Genomic DNA, 14,965 nt, shown 5'->3' on the forward strand with positions numbered 1-14,965 from the left:
ACAAATAAAAGTGCCAACATATATCTACAAAGGGAGTCAATTACTTTGATTACCTGTTCAATTGATTTTGAATTGATTGTGTTTGAATTTTGATGATGAAGACGGCTTGGACGAGAGGGGACTCGTGAAGACTGAAGACTAGGTATTTTTTTTCTTTTTCCTTTTTAGTTTAATACCTAATACTTAAACTTTCTTAAATAAGTCCTTAAGTTTAGCATTTTTTAATCTCTACCCCTGTATAGGATATTGTATTGTGATATAATCCTCTTTGTTCGGTGGGTTCGGTTTGTGCGGTTTCTAGAAACCCCAAGCCGAAGCCAAACCAAACTGGTTTGGGTTGATCGGTTTTTCGGCCGAACCGAGCCGAACAGTGAGCGGTTCGGCCTAAAAACCTATCGGTCCGGTTCGACTTGGTTTGGTTCGGCCGATTGGTTCGGTTTTGCTCACCCCTAGTTACCTGGGCGGAGGACTTCGTCCAAAATGCAAACCCATAACTCTTAAAGCGATATTTGTTCTTGTGCGGAATAATCCGTTTCTTCTTAGTTGAAGGATTGAAAATGCCGAGTTTTAAAGGTGTTAAATTCACGATTAATGATAATCGGAGATATTGACATAAAGTAAAGACACGATAATTAACGTGGTTCGGTTGTTTACTCAAGACCTACATCCACGGAGAAATAATTCTTTATTAATAATCACCACATACAATTGTATGTGGCTTTGATCGGTTACATTGGTCGGACATAACTCGATAAGTTTGAATCCTAGAACCCTCTCCTATTTATAGATGACTTATGGTTTAGGGTTTCCTAGTTTCTGATTACTAAACTAGGAAATAATACAAAATCTATCTAATATTACCATTAGATAGTTACAAGAGATATTCTGAATATATTATACTAATATTACATATCTTCAAATATCTTCACATATCTTCAAATATATTCTGAATTCTTCTTGATCGTTGGATCTCGTCTTCTTGATCCGTCACGTACATACACGTGTGTAACACGTATATTATTTCTGCAACTCATCTTAACCGCCGGATCTCCTATTTACGATCCGTCTTATATCTTGTATTCTATTAAAAGGACATCCCTTTTTTCTGAGAAGAGTCAAAAGAAGGCCATGACAACTAGCTAGAATGGTTACTTAAATTTTCTCAAACTTTTTAACTAACAATAAGCTATTTTCAGTAAAGTTTAATGAAGAGTGATCAAAAGACAGTAGACCAACAGTTCCATAAAACCGGTGATTGTAGTCAAAAAAATGGGTAGTATCTTGATTGGAGTCTAGTATGTTTGTTCACAAATGAAGGATCAGAGATCAAGGAGTACCATCTTTTGCTGATAATATTGAAGCCAAGTAGGGTTTCTAAGGGTAGCTTTACAAGGATTTCGGTGAGGAGATAATCATCGAGGTTATCTGTACACACACAACAGAGACAAACTATAAGTTTCTTGAATATAGATACAACAAAAGAATGAAGAAACTTATAAGTCATGACTACCTATGTTGATTAGGTGAATAGTCTCAAAGTCATTTTGCATCTCTTGTTTAACTTTTCGCCCTTCATTCTTCCGCTGTTTTTCCTGGGGATTTTATCACTTTACACCATGTTTTAGAAATTATTTTTCACTTTCCACCATGTTTTTTTTTTAACTTTCATTCTCCACTAGGTTCCGTTATATTTAACACCACAAACAGTTAAAGCAATGTGAAAAGTCAATTTTCACCCTTAAATCAATTTCTAAATACATAGAGGGCGATTTAGTCATTCATAATCCACATTCTTTAGGGCCAAATCTGTTTCTTCTCAAGCAAAACCGATTTAGTCATCCACCGACTTTCATAATTCTCCTTCACCAACGACAAAGAGGCGATTTAGTCATTCATAATCCACATTCTTTAGGGCCAAATCTGTTTTTTTCTAAATGCAATTTTATTTTGATTTGATTGGAAGGATGTCTTCGAAAAATTCTCATGTTTGACTAAAGTTTAAATGAATGTTGTTTATGAATATATGTTTCAAAATGTTTATGTAGCATTGGTCGTCTAAGGTAGATTTGAGGGGAAAAAACAGGATTATAGTTAAGTTTGACCAGAAACAGATGCATTTTGAAATTAAAAAAACTGGTGTAATTCGTAATTTAATTAACATTACTTGGTGCATTATGAAAATGGGCAGTATAGTCATTTTAAAAACTTTAACTGTTTGTGGTGTTAAATCTAACGAAACCTGGTGTAGAATGAAATTAAAAAAAAAAAAGTGTAAAGTGAAAATCAATTTCTAAAACACGGTGTAAAGTGATAAAATCCCTTTTTCATGTTCATTGTGTCGAGTCACATAGATGATGAAAGTATCGAAATGAAAGGAAGAGAGAGGCGATGAAATTTCGTGTGGAGGAAGGGGATATGAAAATCCGGGAAGATGTAGAGAGAATGAGAGATGCATTGAAGAGAAATGGAAAAACCCTAGGCAGCAGTAGTTTCGGTCAGTGGGGTTTAAAGAAGAGGAGCGGGGCAAAAACGTCCAAAACCAAGCTCACAATGAGAGGCCAGCCCATGTCACAGAAAACATGGTGCAGCCGTGCAGGTCCTAGGAGTCAGTGTGGTGCTGAAATGACAGAAAATGTCACATTTTTTGGCAAAATCACGAAAAAACCATCACAAAAATGGCGCCAAAATCTGTCAACCCTCCATTTTCTTCTAAACCATACGCTCAACTATCCCATCCCATCTCATCAGTTCAAAATCCAAACCACTTTCTCTTTACCTGTCTCCTCAAAAACTTTTCTTCTAGACTGCCATTATTGCAAGAGTAAAAGTTTCACAAAAAATTTCGAAGACGTTAATCTCCTTCAGTGCTAATTGGATTTGGAGAAGAAACACACAGAACTGTAAGTATCCACTTAGATCTTAAACATCCTACTTTTGTTTTTCTTCACAACTGAAAAAAAAAAATTTGTTCGAAGGTGTTGACATAAACTCCAGAAAACCCTGGAGGTCCTATGTTCGAATCCTAGAGAAGGTGGAATCTTTGGTTATTTGAATTGAGATTATTGGGGTATAAATAATGTTGTTGGGCTTCAGGCCATTGTCTTGTTAGGCTATAGGCCTGGTCTTGTTAGTGTTTGAGGGGGCGGTTATCGAGCTTATCACATCTATGATGTATCATATGTCAAATATCACGTCATACGTAAAACGTAGTCGTCTTCAGGAAAAAAAAAATTGTTGATCTGGGGAGAAACTTTTAGATGGGGTTTTGAGTTTGTTAAAATGGTTTTTCCTTCACTCTCATCAACATAACCTAAATCACATTAACTTGCTCTTTTGATTTGAAAATCTTTCCCGGGTTGTTTTTTATTTCAAATCCATAAACACATAACCTAAATCACATTAACTTGCTCGTTTGATTTGAGAATCTTTCCCGGATTGATTTTTATTTCAAATCTCTAAATCGAAGAAACTTTTGGTTTGATTTTTATTTAAGAACCCTAAAACTTAAAAACCTTCAAGTTTGGTTTTTATCAACAACCCTAAATCTGAAAAAGCTTGCGTTTTCATTTTATTCAAGAACCCTAAATCTGACAAAACTTTTATGTTTCATTTTTATTGTAAAAACCTAAATCCGACAAAACTTTTCAGTATGATCTTTTCGGTACATATTTTCTGGTTTTGTAAACTTTTCAGTATGATTTGTACTCCATTTACCACCATTTCAGACTTTAGACAAAGGTTATAATCCATTTGAAGTTATAGAACTTGTTTGAACTTGTCTGGTTTATACTCTATTTGATTTCAGATTTTAGTAATTTCATACTCCATTTGATAGTAATAGCTCGAATTCAGATGAAAGGTTTTTGCTCAACCCTAATTATAACAAAACAGGTCAGTTAACCAGCAGATAAGTACTCGATCGTCCTAAAGATTACATCAAACGGTTGATATAAATTTCTCTTTATGTAAATCGACTAAACACAGAAGGTTATTAGTGTAAATAATTATTTTTCTTTTTAAATACCAAAATCGGTTAAAATATCCTTAAAATAATTACTACCCACGTGTCTCTCTCTACTTTTCTCTCTCACGATTAACATCTGGCTCAGTCTCTCTCTACCATTATCTTGCGAGAGATTTTATATGTAATGGCCAAAGTTGTTAAAGGCAAGCTGGCGAAACACAATATAGGTCCTTCCCTCCATCTGATATAAGGAAGAGAGTTGAAAAGTGACAACGACTTCAAGAGGAAGCCGCATCACAAACATCAGAGGCAACCGTGCCACTAGGTTTAGAGGAAGCCGTACCACCAACTCGAGAGGAAGAAGTCATAACACCAACTTTAGAGAAGGAAGTCATGACATAAACTTTAGAAAAAGAAGCTGCACCTTTGCCATCTTCTGCACACACTTCCTCTACCATCCCTAGTTCCTCGATATTTAATGAATCTTCTTTCCCACCATCTAACCCTTCTCTTCTTCATTCCTTCAAAAATCACATTGCTTGTAAGATATGGAGTGGAGAAATGAGCATTTGACTAAAACAGTATATGTTGTTTCCCAACTTCAATGCACCAATTAAGAGCTTCTTGTCCGGACCCAAAAAACTATAACGTAAGCATAAACAAAAATGAGTATGTAAGACCAAATGTAATCAAAGATTAAGAAAATATGAGTTCAAATTAGCTTACCATGTCTGTGTCGAAAAACCGAGACAAATCAAAGCTTAAACAATTGGGTTTGATTGGATCTTTAGGGTTGTTATGCTCATCAACGACTTCATTAAGTGAAATGCAGAACAATTTTAATGTTCGACAAAATATAAATTGCAAAATAAGCAAGCAGTTTTCTACGAAATTTTCGGTATCGAAATTGTTTGATAAAAACGTCACCCAAAATGTTCATCGTTCTAAGCATTATTTGACCGAAAATTTGGATCGTTCATAAAAGTGAGGAAAAAATGTTGACCTAAAAATATGAGTTTTTTTAGAATAATCACCACAAATTATTTTATCTTACCTCTAAAGTTATGTCTTCACTTAGAATGTTGTTATATGAGTCCAATGAAGAGTTGTAGTTGAGTACTTCAATATTACTCTTCCATTAATGAAGCTTCTTGACCACAAAGTCTTCCATTAATGTATTTTCCTCATTGTTCCTTTCTCCCATTACTAGTGTTTCTGGTTGGTGATTGTGAGTTGATTGTTCATAGTTGTGGTGGTGATAGTTGTGGTGGTGGTGGTGATTGTTAGGGTGGTGGAAGGTGTTGGTGGTGGGGTTTAGGAATGAAGGAGATAAAATATTTTTTACTCTATAATCAATATATAATCTTTTTTCAATTTGATCCTTATCAAAATTTGATTTAAGTCCCTTTGTGCTCTGTAACCCGTCACGTTTACCCGAGTCCGTTAGAGCCTGCGGGTACTCAAAACCCGAAGGCGGGTTTAGCCCGACCGACCAGACGAAATCAACGTGTCAGATACGGGTTTTGAAGTGCTACCCGGCATCCCGCCGGATAATCTTTACCCGACATAACCCGCTTAATAATGTCATCCATTTATACGATAATACCTACACACATTATATGTATGCTTGCTTGTACGTATTTACGTATGCATGTATAACATATATAAATATATTTTTAAAGTATTTGAAGTGTATAATATAGATATACATACATATATTGTTGGCCAAGTGCGGAGTGACAACATTGTTAAGAAAAACTTAATTAAATTTTAGTTTCGATAGAAATTTCGGTACCATCGAAATAGAAATATTTTGATCATTTCGACCGAGGTATTTTAAAACTTTGATGCAAACCCGATACTCGACCGCTCGATACCTGAGAAACCCGAAAAGTTTGACGCACTTGGACGGGTTTTGGACACTAGGATTTTTTAAATTACCCGCCGATTAAACCCGAAAGTCCGAATGGACATAGAGTTTAAAAGCCCGACCGGCCCGAACCGATGAATGACATGAACCCGACCGGCCCGAACCGATGAATGACATGAACCCGACCGGCCCGACCCGGACCGATTCCCACCCCACCATAAGCTTTTCTGCTCAAGTAATGTTTTATTTTCTCATATATGTAACAAATGACATAGGTTTTGGTGCCATGTCATAACTTTGGTTTATAAATCTCGATCTTCCAATTTTATTTATAAATCATGACCTTTCTTTTGAGCGGGTCTTTAAAGGATAAAGGTGGACAAATGAGAATAACTACCCACTCCCTATAAACTCTCTAAATATTTTTCTCTGGTTATTTTCTCCCTTCAAACAACTAAATTTAATCTCCGTTATTATTTTTAATATATTTTTATTACTTCAATATGTATATAAGACCAAAATATTCAATAATTTTGTATAACATAATATAGAAATTTCCGTGCCCTATGGGCACAGGCTATACCCTAGTTATTTAAATCTCACATGCTTCAATCTGGTTTTTTTTTTTTTTGTTGAAAATGCTTCAATCTGGTTGTCTTAACCCTAATAACATCCCCAGCACAATCTTCCTCGAGGAAGTTTTGGTGGAACCTAAATATAAACATTTTCCACACAAGATGTCAGCCGAAGATTGAACAATACAAGCGCACTGAAAGAAACATGAATTGACTTAGTGATTGGTGGAAGAATGGAAAGTTGTGTAATGGATTAAAATAACGAGCTTATTTTCGATTTAATTACTCTAAATTTTGGTAAAGATATCGCGAAATACGTTTCTTGATATTAGGAGTTAACGGAACACTAAGAAAACACTAACGTAAAGAAATATAAATGTATAATTTTACAAAATATTTGTACTTTTACGATTCTATTGTTGTTAAAACCATTTTGCAAGCAACACAGTTGTGTTTGTAAATGAATTTGTGTTTGTAAAACATAATGGATGTTTTTTCAAAAGTTTGAAAAATATTGGTAAATTTGCCAAAAGTTATACAAAATCAAAAAAATTCTACAAGAAACTCGAGGGTGTTATCGACTGCTAAACAAACTCGTTCACTGAAAATTACAAAATATAAATAATTCTATAGATACGTCAGAAATTACAAAACATAGGTATGTTGTTAGAATGAAAAAAAAAATGCTAAGAGAATATTTATAGAAATATATTACTTTTCCGTGCTTCTTTTCCTAGACAAACCAAATCATGAGAGTAAAACAATTGAAGAAAACATATGAACAATTTTCTAGTTTTTTTTTTAAAAGACAAGAGAACGGTGTTTAGAGGAGAATGGGAAGGCGGTGTGTTGGTGAAAGAAAAAAATGTTTTCGGGTGAGAAGATTTCCAAGAAAGTGATATGATGAGAGAAATCGTCTTCAGATCTGATGAAAGGGAGAGGACGGGTAGTCTGAGCGTCGGAGAAAGAGGGGTAATTAGAGAATAAGGGTTTAGTCTTTTTTAAAAAAAAAATTGAGAGTGAGATCATCTCTAATGCAAAACTCAAGAAAACCGTTGTTAGTCATGTGTCAACACCCAATTGAGTTCCGCATTCCTATGTGGAAAAAATAGAGATCATAAGATTTTTGGTGTCTTCAATGCAAAATTCTAAACTTGTTTTATTTATTTGTGTGGCATAATAATTTTTTGTAAAGAAATAATTAGTTATTTTAAAATATACAAAGACTTGATTTTCATTAGTTTAATTCAAATATTGGCCAGTTACATAACTAAAGATATCTCAAAAAGACACTCTAGAAATAAAATGCCATCTTGACATATTTCTATTTAACTACCTCCACATCATCTTAGAGATTGAACTGAATTTTGCACTGGATAAAGTTCTTTAAGAACCTCTAAACATCTTATGATGCACTCAACATTTCTAAGATTGGGTATTGCATTGAGGTACTCTAAGCTAAGTATTATTAGGTTACAAGAAAAGGTTTAGAGAAATAAATTACATCTAAATGACTTGCCGTCTTACACTACATGAAACAATATATTTTAGATTTTAGAACTTCAAAACTTAGAACTTTACTGTTGTCGGATATGGTCTTCTCGATCTGTCACAATATTCACGTATCTTATTATTATTATTGTTATTCATATTGAAGTGTTTATTTAAGTGCCAGCCCACATGGAAGCATAAGAAATCCCTGGAAGACCATTATCTACCCACATCCATATCTCTTATAATGCTGTTCATCAGAGTAATTCCTTTTCGTTTAAATCTAGAAAGTAATTGACATAAATGGCTGCCTTTATGGTTGCTGAGGTGTTTGATACAAACGCAGCAGCTAACCAGTAGAAGACAGATGAAATGCAGAAGAAACCTAAGGACTCACCTTGGCATTATATTGTTCTTCTGTTAAACTCACTGTCGGATGTTGCTATCTTTTCATTAGCAGATGCCTTTCTCAACCCAGCAGTAATTTGATCTCTAGATCACAACTTTCCTCGAAAACAAACTCCGGGAAACAACAATTGTGATCCAACCAAAAACAGAAGAAATCAGTTTTATGATTTACAGGGAAAGAGAGAGAAGATGGCTAAGTTGGTAGGTTAGTACTGTGGTCTTTCATTGTCGACATTCAGAGATTCGATGCCCTTCAGAGTGGACTCGTAGTCCTGTGAGGTAGACAAGATTTTACCAGATGATGTTCGCCTGGAATCTGAAGAAACAACATTCAAACTCCTCTGCCCACTAATAGTCTTGCGCAATGCACTTGAGCTTCCTTCAGTGGTTTGAGGACGAGATGGATCAGACTCGCTCCCAACCAATGCATCACGGCTGCTGGAAACAGCAGCACGCCTTGATGAGCCACTAGATCTTCCCAAAAAATTTGAGCCAGATAACTGGATAGTTCCATGCATTTTGTACAGTCAGCTTTATAGTAAGAAATGAAAATCTTTATATCGGCATATATGTCAACATTTATTGATGACACATCACACATTCCCGTTAAAATGATGATGTTGTGTCATTACGACGCTCCAAATTAACTCTTGTGATTTTAAAAGGGAGTGTCTGAGGTCTTCATTCTTCGTTCATGGGAACTAACAAAAAGAAACAAGCATAACAGCAAAACCAAAATGACTTACCATAGGATCTTTCGCCACGGCTGATTCATTAGCTACTGTACTTTTCTGCTTAGATAAGCTTCCTGCATTTATAGCAGGAACGGAGACTCTCCCATGAGAAGGATCTGTCGAAGACCAACCTGTTTGTTTGCCTTCTTCACCTGAGACAAAGTCCATGACCAAAATAAAACTGACAGATATGACATTCTTTAGTCTATTAATGGGTGCAATAATATCACAAACTGGAGCAAAATTCAAAAGAAAGACCGTACAGAGAAGCTTTAATGAAGTGGAGGCACTGGTGTTAAATGGAAGTTTCATATGCAAGAAACTGAAAGCATATTGCTTAGGAGGACCTTCCAGACTCGGATTACGACATAAACTCTGCTTAAATATTGGCTAGGACTTTTGGGTAAGTGATCTAGTGAAGGCCCATGACCTCGTACCATATGAAACTAGGTTAGTTGGCCTCTATGGTGCCTAAGTCAAGGACAATACAACTGGGGGCAACTCCAATGTGGGCTGGCTGGGGCTCCCAAATTCAACCCTGGAGCTCCAACCCTGGAGCCCCACCTTCCCGGGTTCCTAGCCCCAAATGCGACCGTTGGGGAGTTCCCCAACGGTCACACTTGGGTGGATCCCCTAAAAATGGGATCCGCCCAATCATATTTAATTTTTTGTTTTATTTTTTCAATTTTTTTAATCTAATTGTTTTTTATTTAATTTTTAATTGTTTTAAATCTTTTTTTTCAATTCTTTCTCTAACTTTTTTTTCTTTTTAAAATTCTCTATCTCTCTAGGATAATATCAAATTTTAATTTTATATTTGAAACTAATAATTTATAGTTGAAAATTGAAATCAAAAGCCCGCAAACGTACATGATTTGGATTTGGGAGCCCGACATTGGAGTTGAAAAAATCTGAGGCTCCCAAAATTGGGAGCCCGAGCCCCTACATTGGAGTTGTCCTAAGGTGTTACATTAGGCACAGATTACAAAGAGAAAATTTTGGTCCTAGAGCATGATAAAAGTAGCCATTTGAAGAGAAACACTTCCAAAAAATTCATTTGCTGACAAGTACCAAGAGAATCTATGGTGACGCAAAACAAGAAAATATCCAACTTTAATCGATGCCTTGAAATGGTAATAGTTAAAGAAGGGAAATGAAAATTTAGACCCTCGCGGAGTAGTGAAAAGAAATGGACAAGAGAGAAAAGGATTTGCAAATCGAAGTACCTGTTTGTCTGTTACCGACAACCGGTGGAGACATTGCAGAGCTTGGCCCAGAAAGAGGTGCCTAAATAAAATTTAAGCAATATTCAGACGCTAGAAGTTTTGAAACATGAAAAGAATGTAAAACATATCCAGATACATCACTAACGAGAGCGCCTGAAGGTGGCGTAGAAATCTGTGATTGCTGATACTTCAGAATCGTCCAGTCGAAAACATAATCAAACTGAAAACCTGCAAAATAGAAAACTACGTTAGGTAAGATATACTATGTTTTCAACGTTTTGCAGCTTGTATAGATCTTTTCACTAGAAACAGAAATTGAGAAACACATAAACTCAAACCTTCACGGATAAAGAGATCACGAAATATTCTTTTCAAATAGGCATAATCTGGCTTATCATCAAAACGTAATGAGCGGCAGTAGTGGAAATAAGATGCAAATTCAGTAGGATATCCACGACATAAAGCCTGAGGAAATAGTATTGAAATTCAATCATTTTACCATTCGGACATGTAAAGTATATTGGATAAGCATTAACAATAACATCACATTCTTTACCTCGACAGATGTTGAAACTTTCTTTTCACTGATTTTCTCGTACTTCTGTTTCTTAGTTCCTGCTTTAAGTCCTTGCCAAGGTAGACTTCAAAAATGGAAAAGAAAGCTATATAAGCTATGAACATAGAGAATAATGAGAACCGAACTCACCAAAGTTGGCAAACTCGTACCTTCCTCTCACGAAATACATGAGAACGAATCCAAGAGATTCTAAATCATCCCTCCGGCTTTGCTCTACATATTATGGAAGCAACAGTCAGAGAAAACCACTCTGGTAAGCATTAAGCCAAATGATCCCTTTAAGTAGGCTGAAACTTGAGAATTCATAGACGTCCAGTAATAAAATGCTCCGGAGTCCGGACTGATGTTGCTTTGAGCAGTTCGAGAAAAAGTATGCACCCAAATGATATTCCACTTACCTATTCCTAGATGAGTATTCATGCTTGCATAACGTGCAGTTCCTGTCAGGTTCTTATTTTCCCTGAAGTATGAGCAAAATATTTTAGAAAAAAAAAACTAGGGAGAAAAGAAGTTAACGAGTACTTTTAGGAGCTGCGAAACAAACAACGCATTGCCTAATGGAGTTAACAGGGATGAAGCCATCATATACTAGTGCTAACTGCTATCCACAGTCTTCTTTAATCGTAAGTTAGGGTCAAATAGGCTAGTACATGAGCTGTAATCCTAACTTACACGTTCTTTAAAACGATAAGAACAATGCAAAATGAAATTTGAAGATGGAAATCAAGGAACCATAGATTCTCCCCACTAGGATAAATCTTTGTTTTTTTGGCAAACCGTGGGCCTAAGAACTTCTCCAGAATCTCATAAAGCTTCTTTTTTCTCATATGTTAAACATTCACCAAAAGATTGCCTAAAAAAGGAACTGAATGTTTGGCTACTTTTTGTGTGGTTTCCTAGTTTCTCTTGAAGAATCTTTTATCCCCACTTGCGAGTAACTTTTCTTATATATTATTTCAAACTTTCAGTTACAGAAAAGATAATGTCCAAACATGGCCTTCAAATTATGAAAACTAGCTTAAAAGCAATAAGTGCTAACACATACTTACCTGTAAGGAATATGTTGGTGTGTAGAAGTATCTCTGTACTTCTTAGCCAGCCCAAAATCAATGACATAGACCTAGTTAGAAGAACAAGAACATCATATATCAAAACAAATCATGATATCTTCATAGAGATCGACGATATGAAACTGATAATTATAACAAAACCTGATTTGCACGCCTCCCTAACCCCATGAGAAAATTGTCTGGCTTGATATCTCGATGTAAAAAAGATTTCGAGTGAACAAATTCAACTCGATTGATCTGTTAATAACATGGAGAAATCCGGGATAAAGAAAATGTGGTATTTAAGACAGAAGAACAGAGACCAAAAAATATAAAATCAACATACCATCTGATCTGCAAGCATCAAAACGGTCTTCAGAGACAATTTCCTACTGCAAAAGTTAAATAGATCTTCCAAACTTGGACCAAGTAAATCCATTACAAGAACATTATAGTCTCCCTCAACACCAAACCATCTTACATTTGGAATACCAGCTGCCACCGTACAAATTTTAACAGCAAGGAAATTAATAGGATGAATATAAGTATATAACAGCTTGTAATATATACCTATACCACAAGAAATGACTGTGCTCCTTACTTCCTCCTTGTAGAACTCTGTATAACTTTGACTCGTACAACAATTGGGGATGCTTTGTCTTCGCATTTTCCTGAAGTAGACAAACAGATTCACTGTTTTCAGGTAAAGATGGAAAAGAAAGCATCGAGTCTCAGGATGAGGAAACTACTGTGTTTTTTTTGAAACTTTGAATGAATATATGCATTGAAACTTGGAATGAATATATTCAGGAAACTACTGCTTTCATGTACCATGCATGTTTAAGCAGTGAAACAATTGCAACTTTCAATATAAAGAAAAAAAATACGTATTAACTCAAAAAGTGAAACTTCAACTTACAATACCAATAGCTCTATACTCATTGTAATCTTAAATTCAAATAGACCGAACAATTTAAGAAACAAAAACTTAATATCCTAAACCCTAAGTACCTCAACTAAATTAATATTACCACAATCATCAGTATCTACGTCAGACTCGACATGTGAGACATGTCATTTACAGTGTAATTGCAAGAAGAATGTGCTAATTGTAGTCCTCACAGTTGAGAATTTCTCAAAGGATAAGCTCAAATTTCAACAGAATTTTGCTGTATATGTCTACAGTAAGAAGTTGAAACGAGAGATCTACTGCAGTTATTAAACAAACCTAGCTTCTAATTTGAATTTGTGAACGTAACACAGCAGGTATTACTTAACTTGATAAGCATCCAACCTGAGTAAATATTGGTATATGTATCTTAGTAACCATTGTCTGTTCATGATTTAATCATGGAATACCGGGATGTGCTTAAAAGTAGACATATTAAGGACATTTACTAAGTACTCATGACTGACATACATTAATTGAATTAGAGAGAGAAACGAACTCCACTGTAGTGAACGACATATAGATACTGTGAGAATAGTCCCACATTTGAGAAGGATAATCAAGCAACAAAAATATAATGTCTAGGTCCTTTCCACTCATTGCAATTGGTTTTGAGTTGGATGACCACAGAATTAACATGGTATCAGATAGGCCCACACGCGATAGGCCCACACGCGATAGGCCTAAAACGCTAAAAGCCACGCGTGTGCTCCATGTCACTCGAAAAAAAAAATGTGTTAGGCTCAAAGAACGACACATGTGTGTGTGAGAATAGTCTCACATTGGAGAATGGTAATCTAGCAACCAAAAGTATAATGTCTAGGTCTTCTCCACTCATGACTCATTGTCAGTTGGTTTTGAGTTGGATGACCACAGAATTAACAGATGCCCATATCTTAAAATGTTCAATAAATATTGCTCAAAACTACACAGTACACAATCTCATTGGCTAGTATAGTAGAGTAGTAGTAAACTAAGTTGGCAGTTTTATTTAAGTGGGAATAAAGACATAGTACTTACAAGCTTAACAGCAACTTCTTCATTTGTCTGAATATTAGTACCTGCAAAAAGAAAACTCAATTTTTTTTAATCAAAATAGAAGAAAACTCAAAATCTTAAACCTAATAACAAACAACAAACCTAAATAGATCTCCCCAAATGATCCGCTACCGATCTTACGTCCGAGTCTGAACTTGTTACCAACTCGAGGTTCCATCAGAAAGGACTCAAATTATCAAAATCAAAACTATAAACCCCTAAACCCAAATTCTTTCAAACACCTCAAAATCACTAGCTAAGTTTCAAGTTAATTCACCATAGAGAACAACCCAAATTTAAAAACCTAATATGGTGATTCCTGTTAACGAAACAAAAAACGACTGAAAGGTCAATTAGAGTAAAAGGGAGAGAGGGTAAGCGGTTTCAGAGAGAAAATGAGAGTTTCAGTACAGAAGTAAGAAGAGAGATTACGAAGGAAGATCTAGGGTTTTTGTTAGGTAGTTAGGTTTATCTAAGGAGAAGAAGAAGAGAGAAAATGGGGAGAGAAGACGTCATGAGACTACCATCTTCTTCTATCTTGTCTAAGAAACCATTTGATCCATTTCTATTTGGACTCCAATGGGACCAGAAATCTTTTCTTACGCTATCTACAGGAAGTTTTCTTGTAAGTGTAGAGCATCAGGAATGAAGATGGTTCTTTGAGAAAACGACTACTATCTACGTTAGTCACTACAAGGCATTGATGTGATAAGCGCCGGTAAATACTTCTGCTACGAAGAAGGGTTGTGATAAGAAACGCTCAATTTTTCATGCTCTTGTCGGTTTTTGAGTAGTCGGTCTGGCTCTGAACCTATGTGCCTATGACTTCGTTTTCCAGGAAATCCGTGCAGCGACACAATAACCACCTAACTCAAATCAATAATTTAAAAGGTCTGAACCTCGACAATGTAGAGCCTAAAACCCGACAAACTTATTATTATTATTATTATTATTATTATTATTATTGTTATTATTATTATTATTATTATTATTATTTATACCTTTAATAATCCAAATTCAATAACCATAGATCCCACTTCTTGTGAATCGAACCTGAGACATTAAGAGTTTTTAGAATTTACGT

General features: G+C 35.4%; 1 protein-coding gene across 2 annotated transcripts; it reads right to left on the minus strand.

Annotated features, from left to right (window-relative positions):
* Window positions 1-8,016: 8,016 nt before the first annotated feature.
* LOC147543653 (casein kinase 1-like protein 2) lies at window positions 8,017-14,738 on the minus strand. 2 transcript variants are annotated; one of them, XM_086635008.1, is made up of 14 exons: window positions 13,984-14,738; window positions 13,864-13,904; window positions 12,496-12,565; window positions 12,241-12,389; window positions 12,057-12,152; window positions 11,895-11,965; window positions 11,244-11,305; window positions 10,995-11,058; window positions 10,825-10,909; window positions 10,607-10,733; window positions 10,414-10,496; window positions 10,269-10,329; window positions 9,055-9,194; window positions 8,017-8,808 (listed from the first exon to the last, which is right to left on the minus strand). In XM_086635008.1, the coding sequence occupies exons 1-14, from the start codon at window positions 14,057-14,059 to the stop codon at window positions 8,515-8,517; spliced, it is 1,419 nt and encodes a 472-aa protein (XP_086491134.1). In that variant the 5' UTR covers window positions 14,060-14,738; the 3' UTR covers window positions 8,017-8,514. The 2 variants fall into 2 exon arrangements, with proteins under 2 accessions (XP_086491134.1, XP_086491135.1); XM_086635009.1 differs by having other exon boundaries at window positions 12,465-12,565; window positions 13,984-14,489.
* Window positions 14,739-14,965: the final 227 nt, after the last annotated feature.

The sequence above is a fragment of the Eschscholzia californica genome, unplaced genomic scaffold (genome assembly GCF_041429995.1).
Source record: "Eschscholzia californica isolate CP2 unplaced genomic scaffold, dmEscCali1.0.p SCAF_4, whole genome shotgun sequence".
In the NCBI taxonomy this organism is placed as follows: Eukaryota; Viridiplantae; Streptophyta; class Magnoliopsida; order Ranunculales; family Papaveraceae; genus Eschscholzia; species Eschscholzia californica.